This window comes from Desmodus rotundus, chromosome 2 (assembly GCF_022682495.2).
Source record: "Desmodus rotundus isolate HL8 chromosome 2, HLdesRot8A.1, whole genome shotgun sequence".
In the NCBI taxonomy this organism is placed as follows: domain Eukaryota; kingdom Metazoa; phylum Chordata; class Mammalia; order Chiroptera; family Phyllostomidae; genus Desmodus; species Desmodus rotundus.
In genome coordinates this window covers 208,396,486-208,415,863 of record NC_071388.1, presented here as the reverse complement: position 1 = coordinate 208,415,863, position 19,378 = coordinate 208,396,486, and the positions used below count along the sequence as shown (strand labels likewise).

Sequence of the window (19,378 nt, the reverse complement as noted above, 5' to 3'; positions counted from 1 at the left end):
GGCTTGGAACTCGGATCTCTCCCAGGCCAGGCTGCGCCGGTGCCCGTATTTGGGACGCTGCCATCAGGAGCGTGAGCCACGAGCGCCGCACCGGACGGTGCACTCGCCTCTGAGCGCGCCTCAGGCGGGCCCTCACTCCAGCAGGTTGGGCGTGTTAAATGCATTTCTGACATGACCGGGTTGTAACCCCATCGAAGGTCAGGGGGCACCCACCCCTGTTTTGGACAAGCAGGGCTTCTGACTTCAGGGACACCTTCACGGACAGGGACTCGGGTCGGTCCATCGCCCCTCCTCCCCGGCGGCCGAGCACCCAGCTCGGCCCTCCTTTCACCCCGGGCCCCGGCCCGGCCCGCCGTTCCAGCTGCGACGGTCTTCGCGCTACGGACACTTTGGCTCTGGGAGACCGGGGCGGGGGGCGGCGGAGGGGGACGGGGCCCGAGGTGCAGTAAGACCCGCGAGGGCACTGCCGCCGATAGCCCCGGCCCCACTCTCCGCGCCTGCGCCGCCACTCGGCGCGACGTCTCTGACAGGCGCCGCGCGGGCACCCTGGCAGTGACGTAACGCAGGCGCGCCGGCCGCGAGAGAGGACCCCGGTGCGACCGCGTCCCCTCAGGTCCTTGAGCCGGTGGCGACGGCGGAGCTATGGCCTTGAGGCTGCTGAGACTGGCGCCCTCGCGGGGCCTGGCGGCGGGGGCCCAGCGCTTGGTGAGGCGGCGGGCGGGGTCCGGCCTGTCCTCGCAGTGCGTCCCCTTCCCTAGTCCCCGGAACTCGGGGCGGCGGCTCCCTGGGTCCCCGTCCGGGGGAGTCGCCCCTGCCCCGGGTCCCGATTCCCGAGCAGACCTCAGGGGGCCGCGAGCTTCTCTCGGCCTCTTAATCTCGGCTCCACGTAGAGCCCAGGGCCGGGGAGAACCGGCCGCCGGGCTGCCCGGGGTGGGAGGCCCCGCTCGCCAGGCCGGTGCGGGCCACGCACAACCTGGCTCCCACCACTTGCCGTCTGTTTGCTTAATGCTTACGTCTCGGGTGCGCACGCCGCGGCGTCGGAACTGCTGACCGCCGGCCCCGCGGGAAACGTCTTTATCTGCGAGACGGCAGTTCCGGCGCCCTTCAGTGTGGCGGACCTCTGGTCCCCGGGCTCAGCGCCTCTCCCCCGCGCCCTGCGGTGACGTGGTTTTGTCAGGTTCTGCAGTCCATTCTGGGATGGCTCTTCCTAAGAGGGGTTTTTAACACTGAGGTTCACAGCTTGTGCTGTAGTGTGGCTTTGACCCGGGTCCACCACTCCGTGTCCGGCACAGAAGCCTCTCTTCCCGAGGCGGTCCCCACGCTTCAGCCCTTCAGCCCCTCGTCTTCTCGCATAATCCCGGCGTCCCCTGATCTCTACATCTCTAGCTTTGCCTCTGCCAGAACGTCATATAGTTGGAACCCTACAATACGTTGCTTTTTCATATGGTCTCCTATACGTAGAGACCTGTATTTAAATCCACTCCTGTCTTTTCGTGGCTCTGTAACAGGCCGCCGCACGCCAGTGTCGCAGCTCGCCTGCCCAGCCACCGGAGGACACGCTTGCTTTCAGTCCGCGGTGACGGCGAGTGAAGCTGCCGGTCACTTGTGTGCAGGCTTCTCTGTGGGAAGTGCTGGGTCGTGCGGTGAGACCGCGTTTGGTTTTGTAAGAAACCGCGGAGCCACCTTCCAGGGCGACTGTCCCCTGTCCCCTCGTGCGGTGCGGTCGCACCACGTTCTCGCCGCAGGGGGTGTTGGCCGTTCCTGGGCTTGTAGCCTTTCCAGTGGGTGAGGAGCAAAGTCTTCGGTTTTCACTCGCATTCTCTAGTCACGGGTGATGGCGAGCGCACGCGCACGGGCTGCTGCTTTTTCTTGTGACATCTGTTCAGATCTTTTGCCTATGTTTTAATTCCGTCATTTTCTTTGCATTCACTTTTGTAACTTGTTTTTTTCACCCTTCAGTAAATAATACAGTAAAACGAGAAAATCAGGATTGAAAAAAATGTTTTTAGTATTTTATATTTATTCTCTTATATTCTTTTTATTTCATTAAGAAAGTCTCATTTTTGTGAGTACTTGCTATTCCATCATGTGGATTTACTTTACATTTTTGACTACTCTGTGGTTTTTCGCGAGGGCTTTTACTCATATTTCTGACACTAACGGTAACTGGATTCCATCGAGCCCCCGGGCAGCTCAGTCTTTGCACGCACCCGCGCCTGTTCCCTTACGGTGGCCTCCCGGTCCCCGAGCCCCCGGCCCAGGGTCGAGCCACACCACCAGCAGCAGTTTCAGAGGCTCTGTCTCGCCCCCGCTGCACACCATCATTTGAAAAACAAAGTATTTCTCAGTTTGATACGTGAGGAAGCGTTTGCTCCTTGTAAGTAATTTTTGTTTGCTTTTTGTAGTAAGGTTGGACAGGTTTCGCAGGGCTATTGGCTATTTGCTATTTTTAACACTTTGAGAGGAAGCCGTGCCTTCCTATTGTTTTTTAATTGACCCATGTAGCTCTGTGTTGGATTTTTCTCAACTTTTGCTTTTTGATGAGTGTGTGTTGGGGGGACGGTTGTGGCTGTAGTGCAAGGAGTAGGTTGGGGATGTTGGAGACAGGAGGGGAGGCCGATGTCTGCACTGTTGGTGAGAGGTGGGGCCACGTGGGGGTCGGCGGGGGGTCAGGAGGTGACTCGCCCAGGGAGACGCGAGGCTCAGGTCGGCGGGGTGCTGCGAGTGCCTGCGGAGTTGGAGGAGTGGGGGCCGTCTGTTCCAGGCACTGTTCCAGGCCCCGAGGACTCAGCAGTGACCCTCCCGTCCTTAGGAGCTCACCTTGGGGGTGGGCGGGGAGACCTGGGATTCAGTCGATAGGTAACACACTTGTAGGCCTAGTAGCTGCTGACGCCTGTGGCGGCTGGCACGCCCACACTGTGCTGTTGTGTCTCAGGCAGGACTCCACACGCACGAGCAGCGCCCGCTGCGGTACGGCCCATTGGCATTCGTGCTCGGCGAGAAAACAACCAAAAAGCTGACGGAATCCAGCAAAGTGATAACGGTCGACGGCAACATATGTTCTGGGAAGAGCACGGTCGCAAAAGTGATAGCAGAGAAGTTAGGTACGTACCCGTGTCACACAGATGGGCAGCGCTTCCTCGGGTGCACAGGTGCTTCTCTGCGTTAGCGTGCACTTTAGCGTTGACTGGGTAGAGGGGGGCCAAGGTAGGTATTTTCTGTTTCTAAAATGTGTGTCAAAAAGCTGTTACTGACCGTTTATACTTGGAGAATTAAAAGTCCTCACCACCCTTGATTTGACGGGAGCTGTGACCGGTTGCCTTGGTAGCGGACGTGGTGCATGGGCCCGAGCTGCTGCACCTGAGCTTTGTGTCTGCTGCTGCCACAGGCGTTGCCGTCACCGTGGATGGGCGTGCTCTCTGAAGCTGCGTCAGGAGGCTGCTTACAGCAGAGCCCGTGCCAGCCCGTGCCCTGCTCCGGGGCGGGTGTTTGGCACCGTATCTCCCTGGGGTTCTCCACCAGCACTCACCCGCCTGCACGTGGGGCTCCCGCAGCAGTAGGAGGAGCTTGGACGGGGTGCAGATGCTGGGGACTTGCTGCAGTGCGGCTCACGAGCGGACACGCTTGTCCTCTGTGTGTTTTAGACGTGTTGTCGGTGTCTTCATGCTCCCTGGAACCCCGTGAACACAGGCCTATGGGTCGCTGTCCCCATGCCCTCCCCAGTCAGCCCCATGCTGGTGTTCCCAGGGGCTTGGTTCCCGGCAGTGCACGCGGCTCATGGGGTTGGGGTGGGGCTGCATGTCCTCTCACCCAGCCCCGCTGCCCCGCAGGCATGAAGCACTTCCCTGAGGCGGGGGTGCACTACGTAGCCAGCACGTCGGGGGACGGCCAGCCCCTGGACATGGAGCTCAGTGGCAACTGCAGCTTGGAGAAGTTTTACGACAATCCCAGAAGTAACGACGGCAACAGTTACCGCCTGCAGTCCTGGCTGTACGCCAACCGCCTGCTGCAATACTCGGATGCCTTGGAGCACTTGCTGAGCACAGGTGCGGTTTCCCAGTCGGGGGGCGGGCAGGCAGGGTCTGCACCTGAACCCTGTACTGGAGCTTGGCTGCTTCAGGTCGCCACCAGTGAGCTTCTCCTTAGGGAGTCTGCTGGGCAAGTGCTCTCTTCCTGTGAGGCCATAATTCCCCAGGACCTATGTGATTGTTGCTCAGAATAAAATGACTTCATGCCATCCTGCTTTGGGTGCCGCAGTGAGGCTTATGGGTGGCACTGGATTCCTGTGGTGCGCATGTCCATGCAGCAGAGGAAGAAAGAGCCTCCAGATGACTGGGACGGGGTGGAGTTGTGGCTGCCAGGACGGCCAGCGGGCATGGGGAGAGAGGACTGTCCCTCAGTTCCAAGGGCACCGGGAGCCAGCACCGTGCCCCAGGGTGGGAGTTCACCCTCTGACAACGCCGGGGTGGGGAGAAAGCCAAGGGCAAGCCTCATCTGTGAGGGGTGGGCACCGGGATGGGAAACCTGGGGCTGGGAACGAAAGCCTTTTCCTGTGAGCTGCTGACGGGCGGGAGCAGGGTACGCTCTTGCCCAAGCCAGAGAAGCGGTGCTGCGGAGAGCGGTCCCACCAGAAGTGCACCTGTGTCCGTCCCAGGCTGTCTGGGATTGCGGATGCCTGGGCTCCTCCCCTCCTCGGATGAGGGGCTGTGCGCCCAGGGCTTCCGTTGTCTTGTCTGACTTCTGTCCTGCCCCCCTTGCACAGGACAGGGGGTCGTGCTGGAGCGCTCCGTCTACAGCGACTTCGTGTTCCTGGAGGCCATGTATAAGCAGGGCTTCATCCGGAAGCAGTGTGAGTCCCGGCAGCACGCGGGCGTCCTGTGAGCTTCTGCTAAGTGGTGCGCAGGGGCCAAGACGGCTCCCTTTCCGGGGGTCTGAGTGCGATCCCCCACGCTCGTTGCTTCTGGAAGTTTCTTGCGTGTGACACTCTGCAGACCCTGCTTTCGCGCCCATGCTCCTGTGTGGGTGAGGGCGGCGGTCTCATCCCAGCACCACGGAGTGTGCTCTCGGGGGGTCTCTGTGCCCAGCATGCTGGGTGCGGCCTTGTCCGCAGCAGCGGGCGTGTCCCAAGCATCGCGGGCCTTCCTGGGGGGCCGTCTGCATAGTGTGTTCTCTGCGATTGGGACAGAAGCGGCCATTCTGTGTAACTGGAGGAGTTACTCAAACTCACTTAAGTGGGGAGAGGCAGCTTGACGTAACTGCAGTTGAGTTATCTGAAAGATGAGGCATGTAAAACGTCCTCCATCCCTGGGGACTTGTCGTTATGACGAGGAAATAAATACTGGACAGGAGGCCAGCGATGCACTCCTGTTCCAGGGACGCTTGTGGCCCCCCCCCCCCTTGTCTGGGAAGTACAGGGGACCCTTAAGTGTGTCCAAGACACATTTATAAATCCTAAGGCCCTGAAAGGCAGGTTGAAAGCCCATTGCTCCCCTTTCTCCTGCCCAGAGAAAGCGGCGTGATCCCTCCGGGCCTGGCACTCTGGTCTGTGGCCACAGGGATGGGCGGCAGGCATTGTGCGTGGTATGTGTGCCCGGGGCACCCGCCAAACCACCACAGGGCACGTGTGTAGCGGTGCCGACCCCTGCACCAGGCGCGGGTCGCAGAGTGACAGGTGCCTGGTTCTGAGAGTTGCGTGTGCCCTTGTCCCTGTGTGCGGAAGAGGGAGGGGCACACGGTGGGGACCTGGGTGTGGGCTGGTAGGTGATGGGCAGGCCTCTCTCGCGTGGGCCAGGTGTGGACCACTACAATGAGGTGAAGCAGGTGACCATCTGCCAGTTCCTGCCTCCCCATGTGGTGATCTACATCGACGTGCCCGTCCCGGAGATCCAGAGTCGCATCCAGAGGAAAGGAGATGTGAGTCAGCCTGGCCCCGGGGCCCGTCCCTTCCTGGGACCGCCTTGTCCCTTCCTGGGACCGCCTTGTCCTGCACTTGGGCTGGCACTTCGCAGCCACATCCACAGCGGGAGGCCGGAGATGAGGGTGGTGCCTACAGGGAGGGGCACCTGCGCCAGTCCTGTTCTCCCCTGGGGCCCTCCATCCCCTGTGCCTGTGTCCCCTGGCCTGTCCTACTGTAGGACAGGCCCGTCTGCTGACAGGACTGCCCTTGGCCGTGACCGTTTGAGGCCAATCTCTAATGAGGGTTTCGTGCTTCTTATTTTCCCAAGAATTGAAACTGACCTCTGATGCCCCCTCCCCTTTGTCTGACTCTGAGTGCTTCTTCACCTCCCTGCTCTCCTCCCTGCTCCCCAACCCTGGAACAGCTACATCCACACACTTCTGGTTACTGCTGTGGCCTTGGCTGAGACCAGGTCAGGTGGTGCTGCTCTGCAGGCGTGACAGGGACTCGGAGTCACTAATGAGGACCCCTGGCCCTGTGACTGCTTCCTGTTGGGAGACAGTGTACCTCCAGTGCACGTTTTCCAGGGGAAGGAGGACCTGTCTTCTGACACTGGGGTGAAGCTGGGAGAAATCCTGAGTGGTCCCGAAGTCCCTTCCGGTCCCCCCAGATCCCAACAGCAGCCAGCACGTGTTGTTCCGAGTCGTCCTAAGGACACGCTGTCCGTGGTTGTTTTCACACCTTGCACACGCGCAGGTAAGAGGCAGGCTGAGTGGCTCATTCCTTTTTTCTGCTTTGTTCAGCCGCACGAGATGAAGATCACCTCTGCCTACCTGCAGGACATCGAGGACGCCTACAAGAAGGCCTTCCTTCCTGAGATGAGGTGAGCCCTGGGGGACGGGATGGCCCTGCTGCGTAGGAACGACGCCCCCTGCCTGGGGAGCCGCCCGACTGGTCGCTGGGTGTAAGCGGGAGTCACAGCAGACACTGTGGTGCTGGGTGGTGGGCTTTCTGTTGGTTAGTTTGCTTATTTTTGTTAGTGCTTTTTTTGTCTCATCGTCACCTTTTGATGCTAGAAGCAAACTGAAGCCACGTTTCACCCTGGTGTCAGCACTACAGGACCCACGTGTGTTTACTTCCTGTGGCTAACAGACATGCATGCTGACCTAGCAGGGTCTCTCGGGGCCACACAGACCCACGGCGCGAGGGCACAGGCCCTGGGGACCCTGAAGTGGAGTCTTTCCCATCTCCCCTCCCTGCTCCTTGAAACGGGGCCATATCCCAGTGACCTGCCATTCAAGTGGCTCCCGAGAACCCCGAGAGCGCAAGCCGCTGGGCAGTGTGGGCTTCAACCGAGAGCAGACGGGGCCTGGGCAGGAGGTGCGGGCGGGGTGCGAACGACCTCAGGAGGGAGCACGAGTGGCCATGTGAGCCCCGTGTCACACACGCGTGGATGCCCCGTGTAGTCCTGACGGCACATTCTCCTGGCAGGAGGCGGAGTGGCCCTGGGCACAGTCACTGCCCGAGGCCTGTGGCTCACAGAGGCAGTGACGTTTGCCCCGTGGTAGCGGGTCACGTGTGAAGTTCAGCTCAAGTCCAGCTTGTGACTTCCCAAGGTGTTTCCTTTGTAGGCTCACGTCCTGTCATAGGCGGGCGCTCTGGTACAGAGACACCCGAATGAGATGATGTCAGTGTGTCCCAGGGACACTCTGCTGCCTCCTGTTGGGAGGGGGGGTCCAGCGGTTCTGCAGGGGCTGGCACTCAGGTGGGCCCTGCTCTGGATGGCCTCACTAGCCTCTGGCCAGGTAGTGGCCTCAGGTCTCCATCTGGTTGGTTCAGAGGTGATAGCTTGGCAGCCTCCTTCTGCTAAGGCCCAGGCGTACCAGCCTGGCAGGGTGACCAGGTCTCTAAATGTGGAGAGGAAATGGGCACAGGTGTGGGAGTGGCACTCTGCTGTTCCCTTCTTTGGGGGACCCCACTGTGATTTCTCAGTGCTCCTTCTCCGAGGACTAGGGGAAGGAGTTGCTGTCCCGTGGCAATTTGATTGAAACAGCTGGGTTCCGTTCACTTCTGAAACTCAAGTTCCAGCAGCCACGAAACTTGAGTTCTCAGCACATCGCTGAGGCACCTTCATGCTTCCTGTGACAAATGCAGCAGTTGGAGACATCTGCGTGGCATGCAGGTGGCCGGGGAGCCCTGCCCCTGCAGACGCAGGTGCTCTGGTCTCTCGTGCCCGTGGGCTGCGGGTGGTGGGGAAGCCAGACCTGCTGGGTCCAATCATGGCCACATTCCTGCTCACACCTTGCCCCCGACCAGAGTGGAGTGTGACATGTCAGGATTGGTAGCAGGTGACCCCATGTTCGAGTGTCACTTGTACAGTGACGTAAGCTCGGAAAGCTTATGTGGACCTTCCTCTTTTCTTACAGTGAGAAATGTGAAGTTTTACAGTATAATGCGAGGGAAGCCCAAGACACAGAAAAGGTAAGGAAATGGATGAAAAGTTTGTGGTCATTAAGTTCGAGTCGTGTGTAAGGTTCTCGCAAGTCAGACTGTCGGTTACCTTCCCGCTGGTCCGGGGACGTCTGTGCTGGCGTCCCCACGTGCCACGCCCTGGCCTGTGAGGCTGCGGTGCTCTTTTACGTGACTCAGTGTCTGCCACCTTGCAGCCCCAGGATGGTGGGGACGCAGCGGGCCGGGCCGTCTGCTCCAGTGCTTTCCTGGGACGGGGGTCAGTCACCGAGGAAGGGTCAGGGCGCCAAGGCAGCAGCGTTCCTCAGGCTGGTAGGTGCGTTTCGTAAAAACTCAGGTCAGTCTCACTGTAGTTAGTAACAGCCCAAAAGCCCATTTTTTAAAGGAGCACTACAGGAACAATTGCCCCCCGCCCCAAACAGAAACGTATCCCATAGCCGTGGCAGCGGGAGTGCCTGGGTGGCAACAGTGGGTTAGTGAGATAGTGGGGCAGAACGGGGTCCAGCAGTAGGGGTGCGTGTGGTCTCCTGGGTGTGTGTGCGCTCACCCGTGCTTGCGTGTGAGGCACTGGGTTTGGTAAAGTCAGTATTTTACAGGATAATGAAAAGTAGAGGAAAACAGGTTATTTCTTGAGGCAGTTGACCGTTTGGTAAAGGCAAAACAAAACATTCCATATCTTCTGTAACATACTAAGCACAAATTACTAAAAAAACAAAAGGTACAAGAATTTTAGAAGGAAAGCCAGGTTTTGTGGTCTGGGGGTGGGAGTAGGTGGTGCCGTGGCCGAGGCGCCGCAGAGCTGCCACGGGGCTTGGGGCGGGGAGAGGCCAGCGTGGCCGCCCAGAGTCGTCTTGGTCCAGTTCCTTCAGCTCTCCCGCTGTGACGCCGCATCCCTCTTCTTCCAGCCCTCTGTGTTCGTGATGCCGATTTGAAGTCTGCCGGTTGTTGCTAAGTCTTTGACGGGGTAATTAGGTGGCATGTGTTTGGGAGGGAAAGTGATGCACTTTAGCTCTAAGACTGTCATTAGTTGAGTTCATAGTTGAATATTTTCAAGTACTTGGAACTCGGGAGTTCTCTGAGTTGGGCGTGTCTGGGGAGAGCGTGGGCCCTGAAGGCGGCCTTTTGGTGGCCGGGCTGCCCTTCCGCAGCTTCGGGGCTGAGAGCTTGGGTCCTGCGGCCTCTCTGGGAAGCGTGTTGACTTCTTCTTCTTTTGTTGCTTCTGGAGTGAAGTCACTGAGGAGGAAGTGACTAGTCTGTCACAGATGCTGGTTTCCTCCCTGGCCAGACTCTTTTCTTACCTGCTCCTTCATCCCAGACTGTTGGGTGATGCCCGGCTACCGGACATCTGCTGGACAAGGCACCCACCTCGAGGGCCACCCCTCGGTCCCCCGCTGCACTGAAGGCCGTCTGGCCAGCCGCCTCTCTTTCCGACCTCCACGGTGGCATTCTTGCCACCAGACGTTTGCAGTGTGGGGAGCCCTGCAGTATGTCGTTTAATTTCTGAGGAGGCTTCACATTGACGCTGGAATCCTCTCCGTCCAGGTGGTGGAGGACATCCAGTACCTCAAGTACGACAAGGGGCCGTGGCTCAAGCAGGACGACTGCGCCTTCCACCACCTGCGCATGCTGTGAGTGCGGGCACGCTGGGGCTGCGGGGCAGGGGATTGCTGTACACCTGACAGATGTGGGAAGGCCAGGTGTTCGCAGTGCCCGCCTGTACTGGGGCGGGCTCCCTTTGGCTTCCAAATGGGTTCCTGCCTTCCCTGGTCTGGTAGGGGCTGGCTGACTGCAGTATCGATTCCGCAGTACTTCACCTGCCCCACCTGCCAGGTGCTGTGTCAGGCATAGGGGATCCCATCAGAGATGGGCTTTGTGGGGAGCGAGAGCACCCCTGTCGCAGAACTGTGTTGGTGCCCAGGGCCGGGAAGAAGGCCTCCCTGAGTAACAGGGCAGCACACGGCGGGGGCCGCTGTTGGGGAAGGTGTGCGGGAGGCGTGTTGTCTGAAGAGGCCTGAGGGATGCGGGGACTGGGCCCTGTGGTGTCCGGGGGTGAGCACGGGGCAGGGGTGCTGGGTGGGAGGGTGTGCCCAGCAGCCCGGCCAGGGTGGCGGGAGCAGAGGGGACTGCAGAAGGAGGCAACCTGGTGAGGAGGGTGAGGGACCCCGAGCAGGTGGTGGAGCGAGGGAGGAGGTCAGAGTCACAGCTACTCATGAGAAAGTGGGGGGCTAGAGCCTGGCGCACAATACGGCTGCCCTGACTCTGCCGCCACCGTGGTTGGTGCTGGCTGCTCAGTATGGCCCCTGCGGTTGTCATCACGTGCGTGTGCTCATGCAGCTCCCCTGGGAGACAGTCTGCGTGGGTGTGGGTACTCTGCTTTCAGTGCTGTGAGCGTGTCCCTCACTCACTCAGTGTGTAAAGTCTGTGTTTCTCCACGGCTCTTCGTGCCTGCCGTTTGAGCCCATGGACTGAGGTTCCCATCAGGGGCGGCCAGCCGTGGCCCAGGCTTCAGCTGCGCAGAAGGGGCTCCCGCCGTAGTGAAGGGCTGTAAGGAAAAGGCCCAAGTGAAACACATCTGTCTGGCCCTTTGCTGAGAAAGTCGGCCACCCCCTCGACGCAGGTGTAGCTCACACACCTTCTTCGACACCCATCTTCCCAGCTGTTCCCACTTCCTCACGTCCATGTTGCAGCGACAAGCACACTGTGCGCATCCGGTCCCCCCACCCCCGCGCAGCGGTCGGTTCCACAGGGAGCGCCGCCGTCTGCGAGCTCCTGATTTTGTGCTAAAAAAAACTACTTGCTTTCTGTTGCGTTTGTAATCACTGAACCTCAGACAGTATTTTTATTGGCTACTTACTTATCCTTTGCTCTCTTCATGTTTATTCACCTTTTTGAAGAATCAGCTTTTTGTGTTGTTGATATTCTCGACTGCTTTTGTTTTCAGGTCACAGGTTCCTCCAGTTTCTACCCTTTTTAATCTGCATCCTTGGCATCAGCTGCTCCTCTCACCCCGCTCCGTAGCTGAGCGGCTGTCAGCCGTTCTCTGACGTGTGTGTCCAGTGCTGTGCGTCCCCCCGCCCCTCCTCCCATGTCCTTCCGCTGCGATCGGAGGACCCGCTCTGTGTGATCTCTGCTCTGTCGTGAGGGTGGGACGTCTGATGAGGTCAGGCATCCCCTCCATCCTGACTGGTGTCCCAGTGGAGCGAGGGTAGAGGTGGGCCCTGCCACTGTTGCCTGGGGGGGCCGGGCCGGCGGAGGGGTGGTGGTCGGCCCCCAGCTCCTCCCCGCAGTCCTGTCCGCTGGACTTCCGACACCGAAGGAGTGTCCGCGCTTCGGCCCAGACAGCGGTGGGTTTGCTTCTTTCTGAGCTCTGCCCATTTCTGCCCCGTGCACCCTGATGCTGTGCCAACGTTCGGGTGGTTCTGTCCTCTTGGGGAATGGACTCGCTGACCGCTGCGCAGTGCTCTGATCCTGGACAGTTCCTCCGGCCCTGGCATCTGCTGTGTCTGGAACGGGTGCGCCTGCTGCGGCTCTGGCCGGCGTGGCTGTGGTCTGTCTTTCTCCACCCCTCACGCTGACCGGGGTCTCGGTGTTCAAGTGGGCTTCTTGTGGGCACACGTAGGGCGAGGGTCCCGGCTTCCAGGCGCTTTGCTTGCAGCTGAAACTGGAGTCCTCTTACTTTTCTAAAACTCTGGTTAAGTTTTTTTTGGTCTGGATGCTTGTGTTATTTATATGTGTCTTTGTAGATGGACCTGAATGATACTATGTACAGTATCATCCTGAACCTGGCTTTAAAACTCCACATCCTTCCTTTAACTGCTGGATAGCGTTCCACCTCCAGGCCTGAAGCCTCGAGGCCTCCGCCTCAGTCATGGCAACAGGGCAGCACGGGGCCGGCGGGTGTTTCAGGATGCTCTGGGCTCCCTGGCACTGCTGCCTGGGGGGGACATGGCCCAGAGAGAGCCGACAGGCCACAGCCACACCACAGCGGCCCGGAAGGTGTGCCTGTGGCTCGTGGCGCCTGCCTGTGGCCGCGCACCAGCCACCACCTTGCCCTCCCTCCTCTCAGCAGCTCAGACCGAAATCCCAGTGGGATGGTCGCCTCCTCGTGCAGCTGTCACCTGCCCTACCCTGCCTTTCCCTGCTGGCCCCTCGCCTCCCCCTAGTCCCACACGGAGGCTGGTGTGTTTGTCTCCGGGGACTCCTTTCCCTTTTATTTTCTCTCTCTGCTCCCACTGCTGTGGGGTTCGAGCCCCTCATTCTGCAGCCCTGTAGAATGAGGCAGAGCCCTGTTCAGTCACAAGTCCAGGTTCCACTTTCTAGAATTCACGCAGGGCCCTAGTCCTCTGGTCGGCCCCTTCCATCAGGTGCCCTGCAAGTCTCCTGGCTCGTTCCCTCTGCCACCTGCCCAGTCACGACCCGAGAATCCGAGTGCTCTTCTGAGCCTGGCTGTAGGCACCTTCGCTTTTCCTGGAAACCTCCTCTTAACTTTTCCAGGCTGTGGCCTCACGTGGCTTTACCTGTGACTCTTGTGTCAGTCAGCTCCTGCTGGGCAGAAGGCATGACATGCCCCCCGAGAAGGGCGAGTCTCCTGACGCCCTGCGGAGGCAGGGCCACGCAGGCCACTCCTGCCCCCTGCCGTGGGTGACATGCTTCCACTCTCCAGACCTGACTGCGCGCCCAGAGCGCTCTGTTGAGACCACAGCTGTGGTAGCCGTGTGGTCCTGTGCCTCTCAGAGTAGAAAGACCCTGTAACTCCCACAAAGCGCACAGTTACAACATGCAAGCGGTCGTGGTTACGCACGTACCAGAAGTGCTCCCACCCTCTCCTCCTCCTCTGTCCCCAAGGGTGTTTCACGACCATCCGCTGTGGCGATTGTGTTCATGCTCGTTCCAGTCCCATTTCTAGTTTGGGGGCTCAAGTGAACATTATGACCAGCTCTCTACGGTGATTACAGTAAACACGCCACCTACAGGCTGCCCTCATTTTGTCCAGAGCTTGTGACCAAATCACGGGTTCGGAGTGTTTGTGCCATCTCAGCTGTGTGTTGGTGTGTAATTGCGTATGTGCTTGTGCCAGGCGCCGGCTGCCTTCCACCTTGAACAAACACGGTGTTCGCAGCCGTGACCCACAGCTGACTGGCACCACTGGCGGCTGCCGGGCCTGACCCCCGCCCCCCGACTCCTGGAGCATGTCTAACGGGGTTCCAGTGCCCGGGGCGCGTTCTGTGATCGGGGAGCTGTCTGAGCCATAGGACAGAGCCTGCTGTTTCATTTTCTCTGTCTTTCCCCCCTCGCTCTTCCTAAAACAAGCGGCGAGGCCCCCGCGCTGAGAGCCGGACTCCTGTACATCTTGTCTCGTGCGGGCACTTGGGCCCAGGGCGTGCGGGGCTGCGCCGCCTCGGCCCGCTTCTGAATTCTCCCAAGTGGCACTGAGTGCTCGCGAACGGAATGTGTTCTCGCTGCTCTTTGCTTCCTGAGTCATAGAGGGCTTCCTGTGGCCTCTGTGTCTTCCTCATCCCCAACCTGGACATGGCCGCAGAGGCAAGAGGTGCGGGCATGGGCGGCAGGGCCCCAGGGCTGGAGTCGTGGTCCCGCCTCACAGCTGCAGGCAGAACGAGCAGGCCAGGCCATCACACAGGTTGTGAGCGGCTGCAGGTTATTTTTTTAATCCACGAAGAACAGTTCGGAGCACGTTTGCTGGGCTGCCTCCTTCCAGGAGGTTACGGGTGGGTGTAATTCTGCCACGCTGAGCACAGGTGGCGCTGTGGCTCTGTGCTCCACTCAAGTTTCTAGCCAGCTAGCACCCTCAGATTCTCCAGAAGTGTTTCAGGGTTTTGAGCTCGAGAGAAGACCAAGTCATGCCCACCTTGTTATTTGTTAACGTTTAAAAATTTGTCTGTGTACAATAAGAGTAGAACAGCACTATTTATATTAAAAATAAAAATATGGGTGTTGACACATCACCGATACCCATAACCACCCTCCTGCCAGAGCAGAAGCCCCATCCCAGTGCGCGCTGCGGCCGGTCGTGCGGTCAGTGGCTGCCCTTGCCTGGGCCCTCGGGGTGAGCTGTGGCCCTGGCAGCACTGCGGGAGCGATGTCTGGTTGCGGCTTGTCAGCCATTGCATGGGTGATGTGGCTTCGCTGGTGGCACCTGGGCGTGCTTCCCCTGCTGCCCACACTCTCCTTCCACTGCCACAGGTTCTGTGCCCTGTGGGAGCGGGGGCCTGGGACCGACGGCACTGCCCCTGGATGCAGGGGGCAGGTGTGGTGTGGCCTGCTCAGTCTGGACTCGGCTCGCAGAGTGGCGGAGAGCCAGCAGGCTGGCAGAGCTTCCCTTGGGGCCGCTGCAGAGCCAACTGCCATTATTGCTTGTAGCGGGAAAGTGGCCACTTAAACTAGTGGTTTTCTTTGTTTTGAGCCCTTAAGAAAGGAGACTTTGTTTTAATGTTTCTTTCTAAAAGCCCCGAAAATGCTTTTCATCTTCGAATGTAGTAGTTATAGTCAGACTAAATTTAAGCAAGTTATAACTAAGTATAAATATTTTAGCATCCAGCAAAACAGGACGGGAGACAAGGACAGGATCTGTGGTCTGTGTTTCCCGGCGCCGAGAAGGGCTGAGAGCTCCTCCTTCTTCAAGTGATGGCACAGTGGCCTATCCAGGGTGGGCGTCCGCCCCGCCCCGCCCCACCCACACCGAGTCCGAGAGCCGGCCGGCCTCCGCAGCAGGCTCCACACTGTGCCGTGGACCTAGAGGGACCGCCTGACTCCAGGCTCGTTTCCTCCGGGCTCAGTCACTTTGCAAGTTTTTAACGGCACTGTGCGTGGCATTGTAATGTACGGTGTTTGTTTTTACTCTTTATCCTGCTATTTTTATGTTTAAAGCAGCTATGGCTTCTGTTTTATGTTTCTAAACCACATCTGTTTCCAAAGTCCGGCCGCTGAAGGTCTTGAGAGGCTGTGGCCGGGAGGGCAGGCTCTGCAGAAGGGGGGCCGCTCAGGCCCGGTGGTCTGGGGCGCAGCGTTGAGCTGTGCGAGGGCTGCTGGGGAGCGGGTGGCACTTGAGTGGATGCGTGCGTGTTTTAGCGTGGCTGTGCTCACACCCAGCCTGGGGCCTCCGTGTGAGCCCTGCCTGTGCTCTTTCCCAGGGTTCAGGACAAGCTGCGGGTGATGAACTTCACCACCATCCCCATCTATCTCCCGGAAATCACCGTGGGCGCGTTCCAGAGCGACCGACTCTTCCACAAGTTCAGGGAGGTGAGAGCCCTGAGTGCGGGGGGGGCAGGTCTGCACCCTGGGGTGGCCGTGCCCCTCTGAAAAGAGGTTTGCTCATTGTGTCTGACTTGTTTTATTTGTTGAAATGGTTCTCCTGTGTCCCCTTCCCCTGGTCTGTGAGGCTGACACGGCTCCTACGAGGGCCAGCCACACACAGCAGGCGTCCTCGGCGGGGCGAGTGGTGGCAGTCCTCACCACTTATCCTCCCAGTGGACAAGCGTCCCTGCTCCTGAGGTGTCATCGACATTTCCCCACAGTCAGCTTGACTTGGGGTGCCGCCGGCTCTTCGTGGGCCCCCACCCGTAACTTCAGGAGGGTGCAGTGCGGAGGGCAGGGGCCTGCGCATGCGGCACCCGGGGAGTGTGTGCTGACGTGAACACAAACTGAGTGGTAGCAGCTCGAGTGTCCTGTGGGCGCTGTGCTCATGGCCCGTTAAGGCCCAGTGGCCTATGTTGTGACCTCCGTTCTGCCCCTGGGGTGACAGCAGGCACAGTTGTGAGCAGACACCGGGCCTGACCAGGGGCCCCAGGTCCCATTCATGAAGCAGTCAGTGGCTGGATCCGCCCTGCACTGGGCTTGGAGCCTGGCCTGAATCCCAGAGGGAAGCCCTGCACCCCACAAAGGGCAAGTGGCAGCGTAATCATCGGGGCCGAGCCTCTTGCACGTTAAATGAAAATGCTTTGTGATTGCTAGGTCAGCATCTATCTCTGTACTGGCTCTTTTTTTCCTTAAGCAAGCAGTTCCACTGCGAGGAATTCATCCTGAGCACATCGGTCTGGGGGCGCTCAGGGTCGTTCCTCCCCAGAGAGTGGGGTGGGTCGGCCGCACAGGCAGGCCTCACAGGCAAGCTGGACTTGGGGAGGTGTGGGCGTGCACCGGGCCAGCAGCCAGGAGCAGCCCCGGAAGCCTGAGGGCAGAGGTTCTGACTCTGGCTGTGCGTGTGTGGCCGTGCCCTGCTCTGCTCACGTCCTGCCTGCCTGTCCCAGCAGCCCCTGGAGGCCGGATGCTGTGTCTAGAGAACACAGCAGAGCCAGGGGCAGCCCCCACTCCCAGGGCCAGAGCCGTGGGGACGAAGGGCAGTGGCTCCTTCCTGAGAGCAAAGCGCCCAAGAGCAAAGTGCTCCCTGAAGCTCCCTTGTGCCAGCCCCTCCCGGGGACCAGCACCTCCTCGTGGGCCCTGGGGCAGCACATGCCCCGTCTGCACCCTGGCCAGAGCCCCAGGCGGCAGCTTGTGTCCCAGAAGAGAGCCTGGAGGGTCTGTGGCTGGCTGGGCTTTCTCCCGCAGTAGTCTGATTGTAACGGACAGCGGACCAAGTAGGGAAACGACCCTCGGGCTGGGGGTGCGAGGGGCTGTGAACAGGTCTTCTCTGCCCTCCCTGCCCCACACAGGCGAGGGTGCGAGCGGCCTGCGCCCTGCCATTTAACAGCAGGTGCCCCCCACTCCTCTGCCTTTTTAGGGTGGTTTTTTTTTTTTTTTTTTTTTGCCTTCTATACTACTTCGTAAGTAACAGTTCGTGCATTTTCACAGAATGATTTAATGGAATTGTATAGGTAGTAAGGAGGGGTTTTCAGTTACTCAGAATTAAAGAAATATGGTATGGCATTATTCACGAAGAAGCAATTTAAGGTTAGAGTGAAGTTCATCTGGAAGAACCAGAAAACCAAAACCTGGAGTAAGATGGGGGCCTGTTTCCGTCTCACATGAAGCCCGAAGGTGTGTGTTGCAGAGTTGCTGGGCAGCTCTATGCCAGGCCCTCGGGGGCAAGTTTCGTCTATGCACAGTCCCCGCCGGGGTGGGGAGGCTCTCTAGCATGGACAGGGCGGCCAGGTTCCAGGAGCCGAGGGAGGTAGGAGGCAGAGGGAGGGGCCAAGCCTCTCCCACGAGCGGTGGCAAGTGACCAGACCCGGGGAAGTGTAGCACTCGGGGGGAAGGCCCGGTGGTTGGCACTGTCCCCGGGTGCTGTTCGCGGTGTGGGAAGGTGCCAGATGCTCTTCTTGGTGCTGCGGCGCGTTTGCCCAGGTGGTGGACGAGCACGGGGCTGCGGAGGTTCGCAGGCACGGGTGGGAAGTGAGGTGGAGGAGCAGCACTCTGCCATCAGGATTGGGGGGGTATGACCTGCCTGCCCTCAATCTCTGTTGCCTTGGAGAAGGGACCTGAGGGTCTGGTCCCCCTCTGTGGCGCCAGAGGCCCAGGAAGTCCAGAGCAGATGCTGTGGGGCAGTTACTGGAGGCTGGCCGCACCTGGCAGGTTTGATCTGCGGCTGGTTTTTCTCTGTGGCTTAAAAGTTCATCTGCAGAGATGAAAGCACAGCAAACCATGGCCTGTGTGGCCCCGCAGCGGGCACAGCTGCTTGACCCAGCCCCCAGCGTCAGGTGGGCGACACTGACCTGAGCACGTAGGGACACGGACTGAGGCTGTGCGGAGCTGCTGGTGGCTGGAGCATGTCCGCTGCAGCCAGGGCATGGAGGCCCCGTACTCTATACATGTGGCCTCGCCTGGGCCTGCACACCAAAGAGGCCCTCCCCTGGGGTGAGGTGGCCTCGAGCCCTCCAGCCTGCGTCCTCGGCTCCTGCTCTGCACAGGCTCTCCCTGCATTCCCGTCTCAGAGCTGTAGGCCCTGCACAAGCTCCCTGGGCCACTGTCACCAGCTCCCAGACAGAGTTGTCAGACAGCCTGGGGACAGAGTATGGAGTCGGGTGTCCTTGGGCCGGTTGCCCTGCAGGCTCCTCCAGTTCCCCTCCCCCCCCCCCCCCCCACCCCGTGTCCTCTCTGTAGCTCTTCACCCTCCTGACGTCCCAGGAGCCCTGGGTGGTTGTGTTTGCAGGCCCTCCACCTGGGCCTTGCTAGCCCACCGCCCACAGCAAGGCCATGCAGAGGCCTCTCTGGCGTGGAGAGTGTGGGGGCGGATTAGAGGGCCACTGTGGGGTGAGCCGGGGGACCGGACATGCCTGTGAACCGATGGTGACTGTGGCTGCTTCCTCCACAGCTGCCGGGCCGGCGGTACCGCCCCGGCTACAATGCGGATGTGGGTGACAAGTGGATCTGGCTGAAGTGACAGCCCCTCTGCTGAGCTGCAGCGCAGTGACGAGGAAGCTCCAGGCTGTGGACTCCTGGGACTCCTCTCGCTTTGAAATTGGGGAGGGGGAAACGATCAAAAATCGCTCCGTGAAAGACCCTGCAGTGTCGTCGGGTGGAAGGGAGCTTCTTCCGCTTCTGAGGGCTGGGAACCGTCTAGCTTTATGTGGACTGATTGGTGATCGTCACCGGGCGAGGGTCTGCCGGGCGACCAGACGCAGCTGGAAGGCTCTCACATCCTCACCCCGTGTCCTGTTCTGCGGGTTTGCACACTGCTGCTTCCGACTTTGACAAATAAAACGGCTGTGACACCTGTCTCCATACCCGCATGTTAGTCTTCGGCTCGCGCACGGCCTGTCCCACACGCGCGTCTGTTAGACCTGGGCTCGCACTCGGCTCGTGCGTGGCCGTGTTTGTTGACCAGCCCGCTCACTGTTGGCTGTGATGTGGTTCGGCGTAACTCAGGTGCGTGTGCTAAGATTAAAGCATTTGTTCTGTTTGTTTTAGCATCGATTAGGGAAGAGTCAAGGGAATGCCGAGAGACGGCAGGAACTACCGTAGGCTTGTAGGACTGCGTGTTTGATTGGGAAGCACCTGTGGAAGTCTCGTGTGACGAGCCTCATCACCATACCTGTAGCTCCGTTCTCCGAAGGGGAAGTGGGG

At 59.7% G+C, this 19,378-nt stretch overlaps 1 protein-coding gene across 1 annotated transcript; it reads left to right on the top strand.

Moving 5' to 3' along the window:
- The first annotated feature begins 562 nt into the window (after positions 1-562).
- NDUFA10 (NADH:ubiquinone oxidoreductase subunit A10) lies at positions 563-19,036 on the top strand. Its single transcript, XM_053919306.1, has 10 exons — positions 563-705; positions 2,936-3,104; positions 3,831-4,046; positions 4,763-4,849; positions 5,792-5,913; positions 6,700-6,779; positions 8,323-8,377; positions 9,908-9,993; positions 15,514-15,622; positions 18,627-19,036. The coding sequence occupies exons 1-10, from the start codon at positions 643-645 to the stop codon at positions 18,693-18,695; spliced, it is 1,056 nt and encodes a 351-aa protein (XP_053775281.1). The 5' UTR covers positions 563-642; the 3' UTR covers positions 18,696-19,036.
- The last annotated feature ends 342 nt before the right edge of the window (positions 19,037-19,378 follow it).

Excerpts from the sequence above, each read along its gene's own strand:
- NDUFA10 (XM_053919306.1), top strand. The coding sequence starts at position 643 with ATGGCCTTGAGGCTGCTGAGACTGGCGCCCTCGCGGGGCCTGGCGGCG. Across the intron at positions 3,105-3,830 it reads AGTGATAGCAGAGAAGTTAG|GCATGAAGCACTTCCCTGAG; the intron begins GTACGTACCCGT and ends GCTGCCCCGCAG. Across the intron at positions 15,623-18,626 it reads TCTTCCACAAGTTCAGGGAG|CTGCCGGGCCGGCGGTACCG; the intron begins GTGAGAGCCCTG and ends CTTCCTCCACAG.